Source organism: Phalacrocorax aristotelis, chromosome 2, assembly GCF_949628215.1.
Source record: "Phalacrocorax aristotelis chromosome 2, bGulAri2.1, whole genome shotgun sequence".
Lineage (NCBI taxonomy): Eukaryota > Metazoa > Chordata > Aves > Suliformes > Phalacrocoracidae > Phalacrocorax > Phalacrocorax aristotelis.
In genome coordinates this window covers 49,319,400-49,338,931 of record NC_134277.1, presented here as the reverse complement: position 1 = coordinate 49,338,931, position 19,532 = coordinate 49,319,400, and the positions used below count along the sequence as shown (strand labels likewise).

Sequence of the window (19,532 nt, the reverse complement as noted above, 5' to 3'; positions counted from 1 at the left end):
AGTCATATGGTTATAGAGGTCCCCTCTGTGCACCTTGGCTGCTCTCACCCCTATCAGCATAAGAAGAAATTTGGCATGAGATAATGTTGAAAGATGCTCTTTGGACAGTTCAAGTAGAAAAACTGTGTTTTGCAAAATTAAACCCCAAACTGTGGATGACTTGAATCTAAGTCCTACCATATCTGTACCCTGACAGCCTGCCAGGAAAAGAAGGCTCCAAAAGAGGTCTTAGTTTACCTCTCCCATGTAAGCAAATACACAGTTATGTATGAACAGGTGTCTCATTGATGGCCAGGTATGTTTCAAAAACCTTTGGTGTTTTTAGGGATTTAAAAGACCTGTCACCCATGAAAGGCCATTACCATACCCTCCAATAAGCTACGCAGAGCTTTGTCAATTCTGTTCCATGAAGGAGCCATCTAACACAAAGGCACTGTGGCGCTACACAGGTCTCACCATTTCAAGGACTTCACAGAAGAAAATGGCTGAGGTTCACATATTAGCTTTAATGGACACCCATAAAAATTTCAGGATTACCTGTTATTATATAAGCAAGTGCAATTCTTACACTGCAGATTAAAAAATGCAGAAAGATTTTGCAGTAAAGGTCTACTACTCATTTATGCCTTTTCAGAGGACTACTGGATCTTTGCAGTTTCTCTCTTCTAGAGACCTGAGGACATTGCAAGATACAGCCACATCTGTTTCCTGAATGCAAACCTACGGGCAGTGACAGCTTGCTCTGTCTAATTGTGTCTGTCAGTTTGTGGCAGTAAAAATAGGGTTGTGTTATTCACACATGCATACACACACATAATATTCTGGTGGTGACTTAAGCTAAAGCCTTAAATCAAAACACCAGAGGTATCAGAACCATAACCAATTCTGTGGGTTCACCGTGCACATGATTTCAGCATAATTTTATGTCTTGCCTTGTGGGTTTTTCTTGATAGCATTTTTCTAGAGGGAAATTGTGAGTAAAATGCTGTAGGCAAGGGTCTGATCAGCTTCTGGAATCTGGTGCCAAATTTTCAGCAAAGTCTGAGTCAAAATAGCAGGAGAGGATAGATAAAGATGATTTTTCCACATGCTTGCTATTACAACTTAGTGGTGGGATGCTCAGGGCTATGTCACAGCACAAGCACTTCAGCACATGGTACAACTTGAATAGCATGGGGCAATGGGGGCAAGTGCCTGCTGAGTTATCTGATCAGCAGAATAAATGTCTAGCTGTTGTGTGAAGCACCCTGGGTAAGCCCACAGTGCTTAGTGTACCCTGCCATATCCCAGCAAACAGCCAAACTTGTCTCTGCATAAAACAGCTCAGTCCACATGTAATTCCTGCAACAATTAACTTTCACATGTTAATTACCTGGTTTTTCTGTCATCAGTCTACTCCATTACAGACCATTCCTCTGATTTTCGTTGCTCAAGTCTTAAGAAAGCCACATACTCCTTTTTTTTTATGGTTGAGGAGAAGGTAAGAAGCACGTTTTGACCACCGAGACAATGCATTAGGCAAGGAGCCCCAGGGGGATTACTGCTTCGGCCCTGCTGTCTCCACTGAGAGATAAAGGTGAGCAGAAGTTCACGTGAAACATCACTGCATGATGTTTTGAGCAACTAAACCTCAAAAGGTTTGCAAAATGCTCCTAAGTAAGTTACAGGTGGGTGACCATACTGTCACCTCAGAGAGATACTGAGCTGTTCAGTGTCATTTTCTGAAGTACATTAGACTGCAAAAGGGAAATTCTCATAGCAATGTGAATAGTGATTGATTAGATATCTTTCTGACCTGCCATTTCAAAACAACATGGGACCACCAATTAATTTTTTAGGCTGAACGGCAGGGGCAGCTAACCAGCATAAAAATATATTGCTTTTAAAATGCTTCATTTCCATTTTATGTGGATTTTTCTAGAGGAATTCCATTGAAATCCACCAAAATCCACTATTCCCAATTTACACCACTGGGATTGAAATCTGGTCCCCTCCTTAAGGAGGGCCCATTAAGGTGTCTATGATCCAGTAACGAGATGTTAATAACTCCTTATTAGCAGCATTTAGAAGTCTTCCAAAAACCTGAAGGAAGACCAGAGCTGCCTGGAGCTGCACAGGAAGCCAAATGCATGGTCCCATCTTGCCTCAAAGTCTATTGCTTCGCCCAAGTAAAGCATCCATGTTCTCATTTAGAGTAAAGGCATCTGCAGGTAAATTACTCTCTGCCCAGTCTAATGGTCCATTTTCTGTTTTCGTTTCTGGGGATATAAATCTTAGCTTCAGTTTTCTGACAACACAGGGGATTTCAGTGTAAGAAATTTCATCCAAAAACCTCAAAACCCTGAATGGTTTCCTAACTTGGGGCTTTTTTCAGAGTCCTACAGTCTATTCTTTGTATGAAAACAGCGTACCAAGAGGCACGGCAACCTTACTGCAGATGTCAGCAGCTTATCCAAATAGACCTTTCCAGGAGACATTTCAAAATGAAGGGTGCACCACACCAGCATCATCTGTCTTCAGCCTGGCTCTGCCGTCGGCATTGCAAAGTCAGCTGAAGTGCAATAATGGGCCCAAAGTGTAATGGCTTGGTGCAGGGCACAAAGGAGAAGAAAAGTGAAGACTGAGAAGCATCCATCACGTGGGCTTCTGTGTTTAACATCTGCAAAAGAACATTGTTTTTCTAACAGCTGCTTTTTGCAAAAGGCTTTTACTGCAAACAAGGTACAAACTTTATTCTTAAAAAGCTTTTAATGAAGCAGTTTCAGTAGTACAACAGACCACCTTAGGAAGCGAAAACATTTCACCTATGGTTTCTGTCCCCTGCTTCTGTCTCTTTGCTTTGGTGACTGATGCTTATCCAGCATGCAGGAGGAGCACCTCAGCATGCTCAGGAGCATGAATGCTGAGCTCTCTGAGAAATCGAGTCACTGTTGTTTTCCCCTGTAAAAGGGCTATATGCATAGATATATGTAAGAAGAGCAGGTTTGACCTCTGCTGCTGATTCAGTAAGAAAAATGTAATGCAAAGAGGAGACAAGAAATTAAGCAGACAGCTAGTGGGGGTGCAGAAGCCATCTGCTGATACCTATGCAAAGTGTTGCTGTTTACCCATGATTGACGGCCACTGCTTGAAACTCCTGGGTTTTAAAGTCGTGGCTCACTTTGCTTTCTGCGCTTCTCTATTTGCTCATCTTGGTGCTGGAAGGAGGGCAGAGGAATTAGCCACTTTTCCACACTGTGGTATTTGCCATATAAGTAGTAAGTTAAAAGTGGTTCTTAAAAAGGTACCTGGGGTGGGGCTGTGGAGAAAGGAAGGTGCATTAGCGGGATGTTTAAGAGTCTTGCACCTGATAGATCAATCAAAGCAAAATTCAAAGGCAGAGGTTTAAAAACTAAAATAGTTTAAGAGATTAAGACCTGAATTTTCAGTATGAAACATAAGATACTCGGATGAAGACCCTATATGAGCACTCTAGATGTCATAATCATGGGAAAGGAAAGGGAGAGCTATCTTCTTTCCATCGACCACTGAGGAAGCTCCCAGGAGTGGTCTTTTAATGGGGCACTCTCAGCTGAATGCTTGATGTGAGATGTGAGGCCGTGATTAGTACACTTGGCTGTAGGATTCAGGCTTGAGTTTAGGCAAAGACTCAGTCATAGGCCTCGCTGCTCCAGTGATGGCGCAGCAGGAGTCCAGTTGCTGTGCAGATATGGAGACTCTCTCCTGCTTCCTGATGCTTTGCATCATGCACTATGGTTACCTGCAGAAGGAGCCGGTCACCTGGAGGAGTGGAAATAAGATAGTGGTAACCAGAAAGTACTGAAGCAAACCTAGCTAGTACAAGACAGCAGTCAACACTTGCTAGTCCTCAGATCATGTGGTGAGTCTCAGTCCAGCTCCCAGTGCACCAAGGTCTCCCTTGCAGAGGCCTTCATGGTCAGTGATGCTGAAATGACAAGGCCAGTCCCTGTTACAGTGCCTTTTTCACGGGATGCCCTACAGCTCTATAGATCTGCCCATATATGCTGTCATGAAGCAGAAGACCGTGAGTTCATAAAGGCACCCTGTGAACTGCAGAGACTGGTCTTGTTGACACCTGTCCCTCCAAACCCTCACTCCCACTGTGCTTTTTTCAAGCATATTTAAAATTCCCTTTCATGCAATCGGCGATTTCCCTTCCCTCCCTCCTACAGGTTAGGTTAAAAGGGGCAGGAGGTCCTTTTCCATATTGATTTGTTTTCCTGACCTTTCAGATACATGCAGAGAAGATCAGCAAAAAGGCGCTGGAAAAGGAGCAGAACAAAAGCGCAGACCTTGCTCTCATTTAAAGAAGTAAGAGAAACATGAGACTTAGCATTGAGTAGAAAATAAACTGTCCACTGAGGAAAGGAAAGAAGCTGCCCGTACAGAGAAAGGACTGTGAGAAGCACCACTTTGCACTGCAACACCGATGGAGCAGGCTATGAAGATGGAGAGTCAGCCTTCAGAGAGCAGTCATTATCTCAGAGGTCCTGGTTTTCTCTTCACTTTTCTCTTTTTTTTTTTTTAATGTAATTTGAATAGATAAATCCTATTTCCAAATAAAAGGAAATCAGATAAGTTATTTTTAATCCTTGATATTTACACCCTGCTATTAAGCCGTTCCCCTCCACAGTGCACTGTGTGTGGTACCATGATATGTGCGGTCGATTTGGTTAGACATAAAGCAGACACCCTGATCACTAAAGCTCCCCTGACATTTTCTTGCGAGCACATCACGGTGGCTTGACCAAATTCTAAGCTGGGTAGTAATATTTTTTTTCTTGCATAATTCCTCCCATGCATTCAATAAGATTTTATATTCATCTTCCCCCCCATATCTTGTGGCGCTGCTTTGCCTTGCTGTATTCCACACTAAAAGCAGGCATAGCACAGCAATGAACAAAGTGATTGTTACAAGGCCTTTACCAACCTCACAGGGACATGGTTGAGGATTAATTAATTGCTTATTCAGAGCTTTTATATTCTAAGATTAAAAATAGTATAATCATAATAAAAACAGATTACTACATTATCAGAATCAGTTACTAAAATCCCCAGAAAAGACAATACAAGTTTCCTACTAAAAAAATTTGGGGATTGTATTCCAATTACACTCCTGCTGGGAGGCACAAAAAAATTAACCCAGACTAACTTTTACGGTAGTAAGTTATATCTCATTAAAGGCCTGTATGACGTTCTCTCATAATTATGCTGAAACGAATTAGGATCATTTTAATTCTGAAGAGAAGAATCTAAGGAATCCATCCGTTTATGTGGCTTTGCTAATCCACTTTTAATTCACACATTTAGTTAATTCAGATTAAGCTTTCATCAGCAATTCTCCATAAGCAAATCCTCACTCTGAAGCAACCACCTCCCATCACAGATACTCATCAGCAGCTTTCATAAGTTTGGTAACCTTGTGGATTTATGTGGTTGGACATGAGCAATGGTTTCTTCAAAGCCTCAAACCTCTGGGATTCAGATCTGAGCACCAGAGAAGTGAGGGAACTGAAGAGGAGATTCCCGTAGCCCCTTGCTCAAGATGTGACCCAGGGTTGCTCCAAACCACAGTCCAGATGCAGTAACCCTTGAGGCCTGTCAAGCAGCCAAAAGCAGATGGGCTGCGGGTCCTCCGGTGCCATTCCCTCTCGTGCCTCACTCATCCCTGGTACTGAGAGGCAGCAGGGATCCATCTCTCCATGCAAAATTTACTCCTTCGGGTACAATGTTCATCCTAAAGGAATCCTTTGTGGAGCACTTGGGTTCATAGGGCCAGAAACTGATTTAGAATTGAGAGTTCTATGTCCAATTTTCGTACCATGAATACCTGCCAGGTCCTCAGGACCTCACTGCAAGCACAACTTCATTGTTTTAGAAAGAGAAATACTCCATCAAGTTGCAAACCCTCTGCAAGATGGCACTACTGCACTCCACTATTAAGCCACTACCAGTGAGATCTGCTGAAAGACACCAGCATGAGGGCAGAGTCCACAAATGGGAAACTGAAGCAGAGTACCTAGACACGCAAAGAGCCAACACTCAATTCAAAACAACCAAAACAATCCTTTCCTTGTGCCCCGAGGCACTGAAATTCTCTCTGAGAGTGACATTCTTTTAAAAGAAGAGTAATCAAATATAAATGCTTTTCAGCACTGAAGCTGATGCCTACGCCCACGATGTGCAGGGACAAATGCACCTGTGAAGAAAACGCTTTTGTTCCTTTCCAGCTCACATCAGGGCAATGTGCTGTAGATGGCTGCAACTCCTGGAGCTGCATGTAAAGGCTGTGCCCTAAAAAAAAGAAAACATTGCTTTTGTGTACAGTTAAATCTGGCTTGCCACCAGGGATTCGTTTAAGATACAGGGGGTCCTGAGGCTACATGCCACTGATGTATTTTGAAGTTAGGGCAGATCTTTTCATTGCTAAGCAAACCTTTACAAATATGTTAGTGCACCCTGCATAAGCCATAGGAGGTGTTTAGAAGACTACAGAGGAGCGTTCATTAGAGCTGCTCAGCAGTGAGGAACTGAAGCGCCAACGCATTCTGCCGAGAGAGGAACAAACACACTGCTCAGGGCAGGTTTGCAGATATGTACACCATTATAAAGTGCTCTTACTGCAGTGTTTCAGCTTCTCTGTTGTACCTTTTCTTGTGTTTTCTCCTTCCTTTCCTCACCTTCATTATTCCCCATTGCTCCTCTCTCTGTCTTTACCTTGCTGTTTTCTCTCGTTCCTTCCCACCTCTAGCTGTGAGGCCACTCTTCCTCCCAGGTCTAAGCAGTCCTAGCAATACGACAGCAGCTACTCTGACACTTCACTAGCTCTACAGTCCTCCCTGGCAGGACCTGAACACTTTTGGGCACACAGGCCTGGATACATATCCACTCAATGCATTAACCTGAACTTTGCATTACTGACTGGTCACCCTAAGAGCTCTGTTTGTCTTCCCCCAAGACAGATAAAGAGGTCCGGCAGGGTGATTCACCCCATTCTCCTTGCCTTCTGGAGTGGTTTCACTTGCACTGACATAGGTTATATGCTTAGGTGATGCTCCTGAATCAGACACCTCAATTAGATTTGTCTTTACCTCAGAGTAGCCAGGATGAATCTGGGCTTCACACCCTGCCAGCCTGATGTACCCTTTGTGGTAGGCTTGGGGTTGGTGTATTTTTTTGCCAACTCAGGCCAAGGATAAATATTAAATTTGGATTCACTGAAGTTGTATACGTGAAGTCTGCACTGGGTTCAGTCCTTTCCTAACTATGGAGAAGCTCAAAGCCACCGTCAGCTGCACAAACAATCTATGAATTCATAATCTGTGAATTTTTGAGGATGGGGAACAATTACTGTACAATGCTGCACATGTATTATTCAAGCTTCTGAAGCCACCCAGCTGGCAATACAACAAAAGAACAAACATTTTGCAATAAAGTACATTTTAATTGAAAGACCAAAGAATCACATATGCCTCTCCTTTTAGCCTTAAGAACAGCAGTAAAACTAATGTCATTTTCAGAGCCACTGCTATTAAAAAGGGAGTGAGGGGGGCTTTGTTTTTTAACTATCAGAGAGGCATATTCACTTTTAATGCCTGTCTATGCTACTCTACCATTACACAGAGGAGTCCATTTTGGTGAGACTATGATGTTGTATAATTTGCCTTTTATGGATTATATGGCCTGTCACCTCAAATGTTAATCTAGATATTACCAGAGAAGGGATAAACACAATAAAGATCTGGTTCTGTAACTCAGTCCTCATTCATGACACCTCTATACAAAATCAGTGCCATGTGGGAAGCCCTTTGGTGTATTATCCTTGGCATAAGAAATAGCTCAACAACTAAATGAAATTAGATTCTCCGATTTAGAGGCAAGTGCACATTGGCTGTCTTCAGGACAAACTCACGCACCAGGCTAGAAGTCGGGGTGGCGACATTTCTTTCTTTTTTCTTTCTTGGTTTATAAATCACTAAAGGCAGTTTTGCATGGTACAAATCTGCAGTTTTGCACAACTCAGAATTGAAGTCCCAAAGTGACCAAAACCACTGGTACAGACTGTTCCAAGCACACATATTTATGAGGACAAAACTTGTGAGATTGGAAAGTGAGACCCGGATGAAGCCAGCTTCAGGCTAACTAACTGCTGCGTCCCTCAAAAGTGCAAAACCATAAGCTTCAACCTCCTCATGCATTCTCCTAGAGTGACCTGCTGCTATTAATAGCCCGCTACCATCAAGATCCAGTGTGACACATCAGAGCAAAAGAAATTGCTCCTTTTTGGAAAAGGCAGACAGCTACAATGTTCCCTGCCTGGCTTCCCTGAGCTGCTCACTATGCTATACTCTATCCATGAAGGGCAAATTCCATGGCCTCCTTCATTGGTTTAAAAGGGTGTGCATCAAATGAGGTAGAAATAAAATTCGGATTCTTTGTACTTGGATGGTTGCAGTAGATACAGAGCTCCTCCGTGACACTGTGAAAGCATGAGACTTTCATGCCTGCTGCAAAGCTGCACGGCTGCAGCTCCTGGGAAACTGCTCTCCTGAAGCAAGGAAAAAGGTATTCTCTGCAGAAATGAGCTCTGACTTCTTTCCAGGACAACAGGATCTGCTTGATTAGACAGAGGTGTTTTGCCCATACCCTACAGGACAGCACATCTGCTTTTCTGGGGACCTAAGCCCTTTATTAAGGGCTCACTCCTGCTTGACCAAGTCAAAAGTCCCCCTACCTCCAAGTAGCATAGTATCAGGCTCTTAAACCTTCAACACACTCAGGAGCACAGAGTTCAGTGAATTTCACTTTTTAACTGAAACCTCTGGCCAGTGAACCATGGTTTGCTCCATCCTGAGCTCCCTGTAGTGCTTTACTTCAGATCTCCAAAAATGCTCACCAAATGTAAACTTGCTCAGATTCCTTTTTTAAAAGGTGGAAGTTTTGCCTTTTTTTTTTTTTTTTTTTTGCCTTTTTTTTTAAGCTTTGGAAATCGATTGTTTCTGAATAGCTGCTTGCAGCACTGATTCTTCCCCTCCTGTCATGCTGGGTGAATCTAGATACTTTAATAATGCTCTAAGGCTGCATCTGCCCTGTACCAGAAACCACTCTTTAGTTTTGTGCTGCAAAACATATATGTATTGCTTGCTGTTTGTTGGCCTCCGGTCAAAGGAAATAACAAATGAGCACAATAAATTTAAGATATGGGAGAAGAGGGATCTTTTGGATGTGGAAACGTCAGTACTAGCAATTTCAAAACCCACTCCACTTACCCCAACCCTTCCAAACTCTGTCCCCCCTCCTGCCTTCCAGGATATCAGCAGTCCTGGAGGTGGGGAGAAGCCAAACGAACAACAGCTGCTGAAATCCGGCTTCTGCAAACAGTCCAAGGACAATCTGCTCCTTTCCAGACCACTTGGGGGGGAAAAAAATACCCTTCAGTTTTTTTAAGCATACATTTTGTATTTAAAAGACCACACACAGTCCAGAGCTTTGAAATGATACTGTGGGATTCAAAAGGATATTTTCTGGCCATAATGATTTATGGTCCTGCATCAGAGCCCTCTTTGAAGAAATGAGGTGAAGCCAAGTGGCTTTGGCAGGAAGGGAAACGGCCATCCAACGATATGTCCAGGCATCAGGTTTAAAACAAATAAAGACCCAACCATCACCGCAGGATGTTGCAAAGGCTGGAATTACAAATGGGTTAAAAAAGGGATTAGACAAATTCATGGAGACTGGGCCCACTGGCAGCTATTAAACATGAGGATCTGGCTGCAGCCTCTGGCTTGTGAAGTTCCCTAATCCACTGACTGCCAGCAACTGCTAGGTTTAACTGAACAGAGATATCTTTATGTGCCCTATCATTGTAGTCTTTCCTTACACAGCTGCCACCCACAAAAGGTGGTGTGCTAGTACAGCCCCGAGTCTCATGCAGGAGGGGGAAGCGCTGAATGGCTCTGCTGAGCGACCCCAGGCTGTGCAAATGAGTGCTGCCGGTGGCACAGGGGGGTCTTGTGTCAAATGAATGTACAAAGGTGTCCAGTGGACACTAAATGCAGAGCAAGTGGAAAGGAGCATCCTGCGTCATGCTCGCTCAGGAGCCAAGCAGGTACGTGCATCCCAGTGCAGCTCCCAGGAGGATGACAGCTACAAGAAAATACACTCGTCAGGTTTCCTGCAGTACTTTTGGAAAAAAATACACACACCCTAGTAAAGTCTTTAGCACTGAACAGAAACACTGCAGTGTAGACAGCAAGAATCCCCTCCACCAATTCAAAATATAGCCCAGGACTGAGAGCTTGTGCAACCATATCCTCACTAGTATGGGTGGAGGAAAAAGCACAGGGAGAGTTTCCAAGAATGCAGCCCAGTGAGGGGAAGCTGTGTTCAGCAGAGAGGCCTTCCCCCATGCTCTCCAGTGATGTCCCCAGGTCTCCATACCTTGCTGAAGAACAACCCAGATGTATTTTCAGAAGAGATACAACTGAGATCAGACTTCACAAATACCCATCATCATCTTGAAAACAGAAACTCTTGACATGAGCAGCTCCCCACATGATCCAAAGTGCCTGGTGTTGGTGAAGACCCTGCCCTGCGGTTACCTACCCAGGCAAGAAGGGACATCTCCTCAAAGCCTAGCCCCCTTCTCAAGGAAAAAGCGGTTGAAGATCTGGATTCTCACTCAGAAAATCCACTGATCGATCTTTGCACTTTAATAATGTGGTGTAGGAGAGTTGTCCTGCATTTTGAGACGTTGTGTGATTTTTTTTTCAAGTAAATCCTCCCTCCCTAATACCTTATGCAAGCAGACTTTAATGCCGATCCCGTACAGCACCTGTAAGCCATCTGGAAGATGAACAGCTACAAAGACACAAGCAGCCTACCCCAAAATTATGGCAATGAGAGATAATGATCCTGACTGCAAAGGCAGAGGCAGAGCACTATTCTCAACAACATCTTTTTAAAGTCTTCTCCCAGCCATAACTCTTCTCCCAGCCCTGTCACACCAAGCCTGGTCTCATTCTCCTCATGTTTACACAAGTGTAAACGCAGGGATATATGCATTACAGCTGGTAGTGGGGATTTTCCTCCTTTCTCAAGCAGGGTCACTTTGTTAGGTAGCACAAAAAAAAAAAAAAAAAAAAAGCACTCACTGAAATCTGTGAGATTGTGCTTTGTCCCACGCATCTTCCAGCGCCCAGCATTAAATGTCACCACAGAGGGCAACAGCAGGGAAAGGTCAGACGGTCCCTGAATCAGCATGTTAGCGCAGTGCCAGTGGCAAACAGCTGGAGCGTGGCCAGCTCTCTTATTCACTCCTTCCTTGATTGCTACAGTTTGTACCCAATTGTAAAAACACCAGGCACGGCCTATGTTTGAGGGAGTGAAGCCTTAAGGGAGGTGAGGTGCACAGAGGAAAAAAATGATGCAATGACTAAAACAGGCACTGGGGACTCCAGGGATGCGGGTGCTGCATGACACCAGGCAGTCAGCCCCCAGTTCTGCATGCCTTCCTGCACCACAGTGGTGGTGGGAGGCTTAATAAGCCCTTGGGAATCCTGCAACTTTTTTTTTTAATTAAATTGTGCTGCACTGTGAGCTTTTGCTATAACAGGTCTGGCTGAAATACCATTCACAACAGTCTGCTCGAAAGTCACCTCAACATTACAAATGACTGGGGAAAAATACATCTAGAATTCATTTTTAATGTGCATATTTTTTTCTCCATCCTATTTTAATTCCCCTATTTTTCTCCTATCCCTCCTCTCTCCTTTTATTTCAGTCCAGCCTTGTAAAAGGCTGGTCCAGCTCTCCGACTTCTGGTTCCTGTGCTGCAGGTCTTATGTTCAAATCCCCGAGTGGTAGCAGCAGGTGGAGTAGATGATCTCTTCAAAATTTTTAGGGCTTTAAAATGGATGTTGAACCATTTATGGAAGGCATTATATGCTTTTTCTTCCAGTCCAAAGGACCTTTTAAAAGCAAGAAGTAGCCAAAGTAGGGGAAAGACTTATTCTATTTAAATGAAGAAAAGCTTTAAATAAATTATGGTTTCACAAGGAAATGAGACTTGCTGACCAATTCCTCAGGCATCTTTTGGGCTGGCTGGTCCAATTCAGCCAGGTTTGCCAAACAGACAGACACCTCAGATTCCTGTGAGCTTCAAGGCAGCCAGCAGAGAAGAAAAGCCTCACTGATAATTATGAATGTTGTCACTACTTCTCCAGCTTCGCCATCCAAGCGGGGATCAAGCAGTGAGGAAGAAAAAGGAAGCAGCCATGATCAGCATGACTCCTTGGAGGGGAAGGAGGCACAGTTAGGAACCTGAGGATGCTGCAGTGAGACTCTAGAAGGTTTTTGGGGAATCAGATACAACTCCAATAGCCAGATGGAGAGCACCAGGCCCGATTGTGTCTGTCAGGAGCACTGCGCTGGTGCTTTTTTTTAATGCAACAACAACAGGGCCGGTAAGAGCTGGTAGGGGTGTCATAAGGAAGCTGCTGCAAAGGCCAGAGATGGTCCCCAGTCTCATAAAATCTATCTCAATGGGAGCAAGTAGGACTCATCTCACTATTTACATTGCAACAAAGCAGCCTGCCACTAAGCTTGTCAACCCCATCTCTATTTACAGAAAGAGGGGAAGAACAACACAGTTTTAGGGTGCCATCACCTGGTTTAGGACAAGGGGAAGACTCAAGACTATGTTAGTTATGTGTATGCTGACAGTAATGCAAGCCTAGGGTCACTGCTGCAGAAATCCAGTATGGGGAAGTCCTTCTTCAGGTGGGTAAGTCCCATTCAGTAGTGCCCCTAACCTCTTTTTGCTTAAGCCTGCCATTCAAAAAGAAATTACACTCCCACAAGCAGGTATTTTCAGCAGAGAGAGGATCCCAAACCTGAGGTCAACTTCCTCAAAGTACTGTACCCTAAATACAGAGGAGCACTCTCCCGTGCTTAGCGCTGCTTTTGCAATCCCTCTCCACAGCACCATCTAATTCCCCATCCCTCAGCCAGGGAGAAGGCGTGAGAGCAGGATAGTGAGCACACAACCAGGCTGCCAACATAAGCGCAAGGGAGGGACCAAACAGCACTCTCTACAAAGGGAATTCCCAGCTACACACTAGCTGCCTGCCAGCCGTACCAAGCTGTGCAGTGGTGTGTCTAGCCAGTAGCACTGCACCCCCAGAGACCTGATTTGCAGAGGCTGCGAATAATGAAGAATACCTTGAAGAAAAAAAAATCCTATTAAAAACTTCTGCTTTTAAAAGGATTTCCACAGTCATCCTGTTTCACGTCTTCAACCACAGAGTAAAGGTAAGAGCTAGTTTCATTGCCCAGGCATCCCTTTGCAGCAGCTGCAGTGCTACCCCTCTTTACCCACTTCTCTCCCATGAGGATAAATCCCCTGCAGGCTTTTTCTGAACTGCGTCTGCAGCTTCTGTACAGCAGACGCAGATCTTAACATCCACCAAAAGATCCACCAGACCTCAGTCCTTCTGTCATCCCCAAGACTTCATCTGCCATCCTCCTCCACCAACAGCCACCTGCCTTTGCCATGAGACACCATCCCATGTTACTCAGCAGGACAGATTTCTTCAGCTGCTAAGAGTCTGCCGTTCCACATAGTCTTTTCCCTCTCCTTGCCAAGTAGCAGACAAGGTCTGCAGGTGCCTCTGGCGGGGGACAACAAGAAAAAACAGCAAAGGAGCCACTGAGCCACTTCCTGGTCTGCTGCAGGGAGGCCCCAGAGGGATTTGGGGAGATGCACAAGATGAAGGAAAGCCTGTGCATTAATGGTCTCACGCGCTAGTACCAGAATGACTGTCTGCTCCTCCTGAACACAACTCCTGTGTGTCTGGTTTTGATAACATAGCATGCACCTTTGCAGTGGTCATGAAGACACTCTGACCTTGAAGTCAGGGCTCTTCCAGGCCTGGACCTGCCACGCAGGTATGCAGGGGAGTGAACCATGGGTCCTTGCCAACCTTCCCTGCCTCTCTGTTGCTTACTCAACAGAGATGGCATGCAATGCACTGAGTCAGACACCAGACCCCATTGCTCTGAGTTCTCAATAGATACAACTCCAGAAAGACCTCCAGCTGAAAATGCACAAGAAGGGGGATATGCATGCCACAGATACCTTTTTTTTTTCTCCACCATGCCTTTCCAACCTCTGTATGTGACACGTACAGCTAATCACATTATCTACCTTTGATAGTTTGTTAGTGACTTGCATCTTTTTGTTAATTATCTCATCACCTGCAAAGAGCAGATAATTCAGTGGGTCTGCCGGTGCCATTCAGCAGCCATGTCCCCATGTTATAAAGTGAAGTGCCAAGTGGAAAATTTTAATGACTAGGGGATGGTGAAATCTTAGATTGATGGCAATATATGGTGAAGTCTCTTAAATAATATGAAATGCCCTTTTTGGCTGGAAAGGGCTGGATGAACCTCTGGTTGATAAGTTGTTAAATTACATCCTATGGGAATGCTTGTCTTGGGAAAGTACCGAATGATAAGTGCGCAAATTATTATTACCACACGGAGTGAAACTATTTTCAGCAGAGATGATTTGATAAAAGAGAAGTTATTTATCATGATTAAAAATTGCACATTTGTACTTCCCCACACTGAACAGATCCTGAACTGGCAATCATTTTCTGAAATGGTACCTGAGCCTGACTTAAAGGGCTTTATGACTGTTTTAATGGATGGGTTTTTCTCTCATGGAGAAAGAAGATTTTAATATCTAAATTGCTGTGTTCCTCAGAATTATTTCCCTGTTCATTGCAAGCAACTTGATTTCATTTTGGTTTTCACACCCTGTTGTCATATTTTACTTTTCCTAAAGAAACGGTCTTTCACAAACAAGGAGGAAACAGGCTGCTACATGCAATTGTAGAGGACAGCTTTGTCTTCTATACCTTTACTTTGGGTCATGCAGAGACAGACAATGCTTAAGTTAATTTTCAGTGTTTGGCTACTTAGCAATGGAAGGGATTAGTTGGTAGAGTCAGTTTTGTTGCAAGAGACAGAGTGACTTCAGTTAGCTTTAACTACCACAGCTGGCAGATAACCATTAGCCACTGCCCAGTGGCCTTTTGAACCTCTCAGGGGATAGCTCAGATTAACTTGATATGAGCTCATATAAGCTATCATTTGAAATATGAGCTTCCTGTAGAGCTCTACAGGGTACCAAAGCCATGCTGGGCAAGACGAAGCCGGCAATGTTCAGTGAAATTAATGGATAAACAAAGGGTGTTATTCTCCAGTACCATTATTGCAGGCTCCTTCAGCTAAGTCAGTTAAATGAAACAGGTGGGACTACTTGTAGAGTACCATGACTGCCACAAGGAGCTGGTGAGAGCCATCACTAGCACCATTACACAGTAGCCCTTGCATGGGGAAGAGCCCAATCATATTCCCAAACCATTCCCTTTCCCTTCCCCTACATCACAAGGGACTTGTCCATTTTTCCTTCCTTGAAACAGCATGAAAACCCCCACTTCATTATAACATTAAGCTTATAGTCCAGCAAGGCAGCTAAAGATGTCTGGGCCAAAAGACAAGAATCAATGGGACTGCCTCACGTGCATAGAGTACATGAAGTCTAGTTTGCTGAACTAAAACCTCTTTCCACTATTTCTTGAGGTCTGAGGAAGACATAATTGTTGACATCTTGACATCAATTTACAGGCCCGCTATCTCCTATTGATACAATAGTAGCTGGTTTAGGTTTGATTATCAAACCACCTAATCTGACTTTACATCTAATATGAGCCAAGGGCTAACACAGGTGAGATATTTACCCTCCTGCAGTTCAGCCAAGTTCACCTGCATCTGACTACAGTGCCCCTTTAAACAGTCTTAGTCTTGACCTGAAGTCTTCCAGAGAGGCGATTCAACGCCAGTGTGGACATTTCAAACAAAAGTACCTTTCAAAAAGGGGAAAGAAATTTCACCCATAACTATATAATGATAATGCTGCAGTATCTAGAGCACCAGTGCCTTCCAAAGCTGCACTAGTGCCATCACCAAAGGGAAGAAAATGTCACCTTGTGCTGACATGATACCTTCTGGTAAGGTACACATTCAAGAACTTTGAAAGTTTTTCTCTTCTTGTATTACAGGAGCTGCAATGCTATTATAGATAACTTCTTTCAGTATTTTTTCCTCTCTTCCTCTGTTTATTTATTTATTTATATTTCATTAATACTCTATGCCTATGAAAGTTAGACATTCTTTGAGATTTTCTGATGCTCAGAACACGTAAATCCCCAATAACAGTTTATTCACAAGGAGTGTGTTCAACAAGACAACCTTAGAAGAGAGATGGAATTAAAGATTGATTGAGGGATCAAAACGCTGTTCTTTAAATCTGCATGCTTGCCAGCCAAACAAGGACAGGGCAGCAGTAGGATTTCATAACTAAGTTCTCATAGGGCTCTTCACGCTGCCCTGACAGGAGACAGCATGGAATATTTTTGTTCAGCTGCACCTTAGTATCAAACCCATCATGCCTCAGCAGAGTTTTGTCTTCTCAAACAAGGGACAAATTTGGCCAAGAAGCTTTAGTGGAATAGTTAGCACATAGATAGCCCTGAGCAAACCTTGGTCCTGTCAAAATGTCTGTTTTCTGTCTCCATTAAAAAACATGTCCCAGCATATAATCACTCAGCTGGCAGAATGTGGATCTCCTTTAGCATGCAGTTAATCAGAGCCCTGGTCCTTCTGTCCTGACCTTTTTTATTTGCAGTGAAAGACCAGATGTCTCAGTTCAGCCATGGCACACATGGGGCTTGTGCAGGAGTGGGACCTCATCACTAAGAGCTTTCTGTGCCACATGGACTGAAGGACAAAGCGGTACCCAAGCCCTCACTTGCCTTACTGACATCAGTGGGAAAAGGGGCAGATGCTAAGAGCAGAAATTGCCGAAGGGACATTTTTGGTGACTTCTCTGCTTTGCTGAAATCCAAATGCTTTAAGGCAAATGGTAATTCTTTCCATAAGAAAAGTTTCATGAGAGAGAAAATACTGGGGTGCTGTCACAGACTAGAATAACTCCTGGTGTGTGACCAAGTTCATTGAGTAGGAGTAAACTAAAAAAGTGGGCAAGCTCAACTATTCAGTGGACAACAAGAGAGGCCAAATTCTATGTTGTCTAAATCAGGTGTGGAGCAGCACTGCTTACCTTCTGCTATGCACCTGGGAAGGAAGACTCAGGGTCATCCACAGCTCTGGACATGAGTCAATAACCCAATAACCTGTCTGTCCTCCTGTGCCCAAGCTGGGCACCTCCTCATCCACTGCTGTCACCATGTTGGATGGGAAGAATTAAAACAAATGGCAGAACTCAGAAGCTGCTCCAAAATTGGAATTATCCTCCTTCAACTGGCTTCATTAACCAGCACTTTATCAGAGTCTGGATTCCTTACAAAGACAGGACAGTCTTGGAAATTTTAAAATAGCTCCAGCTGTGTAATTTCTAACAGTGCTTGGAAAATCCACCCAGGTCAACTTGAGCAAAGCACTCCCCTACCTGCTCAGCATGAGGTGCGCTTAGAGGAGTGGGCTTGGATTAAAGCACATACTTAAAATAACACATATGAATAATTGGTTTGCTAATTTGGGGTCTTAAAGTTGAAAAGGTCCTTTTAGAAACTCAGGGCTGAGATATTATTCTGATTTCCAATGGCATCACTAAGTGCAACTGCTCTCAGATGTTTATGTATGGTGAATATGTGTGCAGCAGATAACCTAGAACTGCATTGACTCAAACTCTAAAACATGAGTAATAGTTTCAGTGCTCATGCACTAATAAAAAATCCCATGCTCCATTTATGCTTCTGTTCCCCTGTGTCTCCCCTGTAGTAACCCAGGGCAGTGATGGAAAACAAGCTAAACCCATAATACCCACCCCAGTTTGCTAGGATTCCCTTTTCAAGACCCCAGAGGAACAGGGCAGGCTCTTAGTGGCATTCTGTATTAGCAATTCTGCCCCCATGGGGGAATGAAATGAATTTTCATTGTCTTGACTCACAGAGATGGAGAGCAAGGGCCTTGATCTCTGCTCAGGTGTCTGCAGTGCTACCTGCAGCAGAGGGAATGCCGCAAAGCCAGAAGCAGGGGTGTGCAACAGTACCCCCTAAAATGAATTAAGAAGGGCCACATTGCATCAAAACAAGGATTTGTCTAGCCCTCCCTCAGACAGTGGTCAGAAGCAGATGTTTGGAAAGAACAGAAATAGGGTTTGTATACGAAGATCTTTCCCTGATATGCCCTCTCAGCTTCTGCCTGTCAGCAGTTCAGGCACTCTCTGGGTCTCAGGTTGTATTTTAGTTACCAGTCGATCCTTCCTCCCCATTGCTACACAAAACTTTGCTAAAACCATTTACACTTAGGGCTGCCACAGCGGTCTGTGGCTGTAGCTCCATGAGCCATTTCTGTTGTCAGTGAGTTACCAGCATGCAAAACTGAGGACTCGTTCTGCTGTTTCAGGGAATCCAAAAGGACCAAGTTTACGGACAGATGTAGCTGATCAAGAATGAGCCAAACAAAAGGTGCTTGTTACTTATCCTGTTGATTTGTTACCTCTCCATTCTGCCAATGGACCTTTGCCAAGCAGCCATGTTTTCATGCTGATGCCCATGTTCCTCCATGCCCTTCCCTTTCCCTACAGCATCTGGTGTCAGCTTGCAAGGTCCTGAGGGTAGAGAGCAATGTAGTTGTACTCTGAAAGTCTAACAAGCTCCTGGTAACTGGAAAATATAATTACTGATAGCACTATTTAGTCTATGCTATTAAAGTATACACAGCTGGCTAAAACTCACCCATACTCTGCTAGGCAATTTACTTGAGATGGTTGACAACCAGCACATAAATGACAAAGTTACTTTGTTGCAGGGGAAAAGCATGTGGGTACTTAAGATATTGATGAACTGGACTATAAGCGGATTATCACAACGCTATGAGTAGAGACTAATTTCCCAGTAGAAAAAGCCTTTTGAAATACAAGACAAAATGTCAATCCATTTACTAGTCACACATGTTTAAAACATTTCTCTTATTTTGCTCCCTGCTACTGACTCCTAGCCTTCAAATGATACAGAACTGAGAGGAATGTCCAGCATTAAAACATCACATAACTTTCAGATGAACTGGATCACAAGATTTAGAAATTCGGGACTTGGTGGAAAGGTAAAAGGTTTGTAAAGTTCCATAGTCCACCCAAATTCGTCTAGAGTCTAAAACTCAAACACATAGATTTTCCTTAAAATGACTGCTTTGGGGCAGGAGGATTTCTCCCATGGACTGGTGGAGGAATCCAGGACCTTCTACGTATACCTTGAGGCCCTTTTCCAGCCTGTCGTTTCAGTCACGTGGAAAATTCCCTTAGATTTCTGTGTGACAAAGAGAACATACAGCATAAAACCCTTACTGGAGGGATCCCACTATTTTCAGAACTTAGAGGACTTAGAGAGACTACCCTTCCTTTGGGCAAATCACAGCTCAAC

The 19,532-nt window shown here is 43.9% G+C and overlaps 1 protein-coding gene across 1 annotated transcript in view; it reads right to left on the bottom strand.

Moving 5' to 3' along the window:
* Positions 1–2,738: 2,738 nt before the first annotated feature.
* KIAA1143 (KIAA1143 ortholog) overlaps positions 2,739–19,532 on the bottom strand; it is a 63,347-nt gene continuing 46,553 nt past the window's right edge. The window contains exon 4 of the mRNA XM_075083464.1: positions 2,739–3,780. Coding sequence (XP_074939565.1) covers positions 3,757–3,780 — 24 coding nt within the window. The 3' untranslated portion in view covers positions 2,739–3,756. The remainder of the gene's footprint in view (positions 3,781–19,532) is intronic.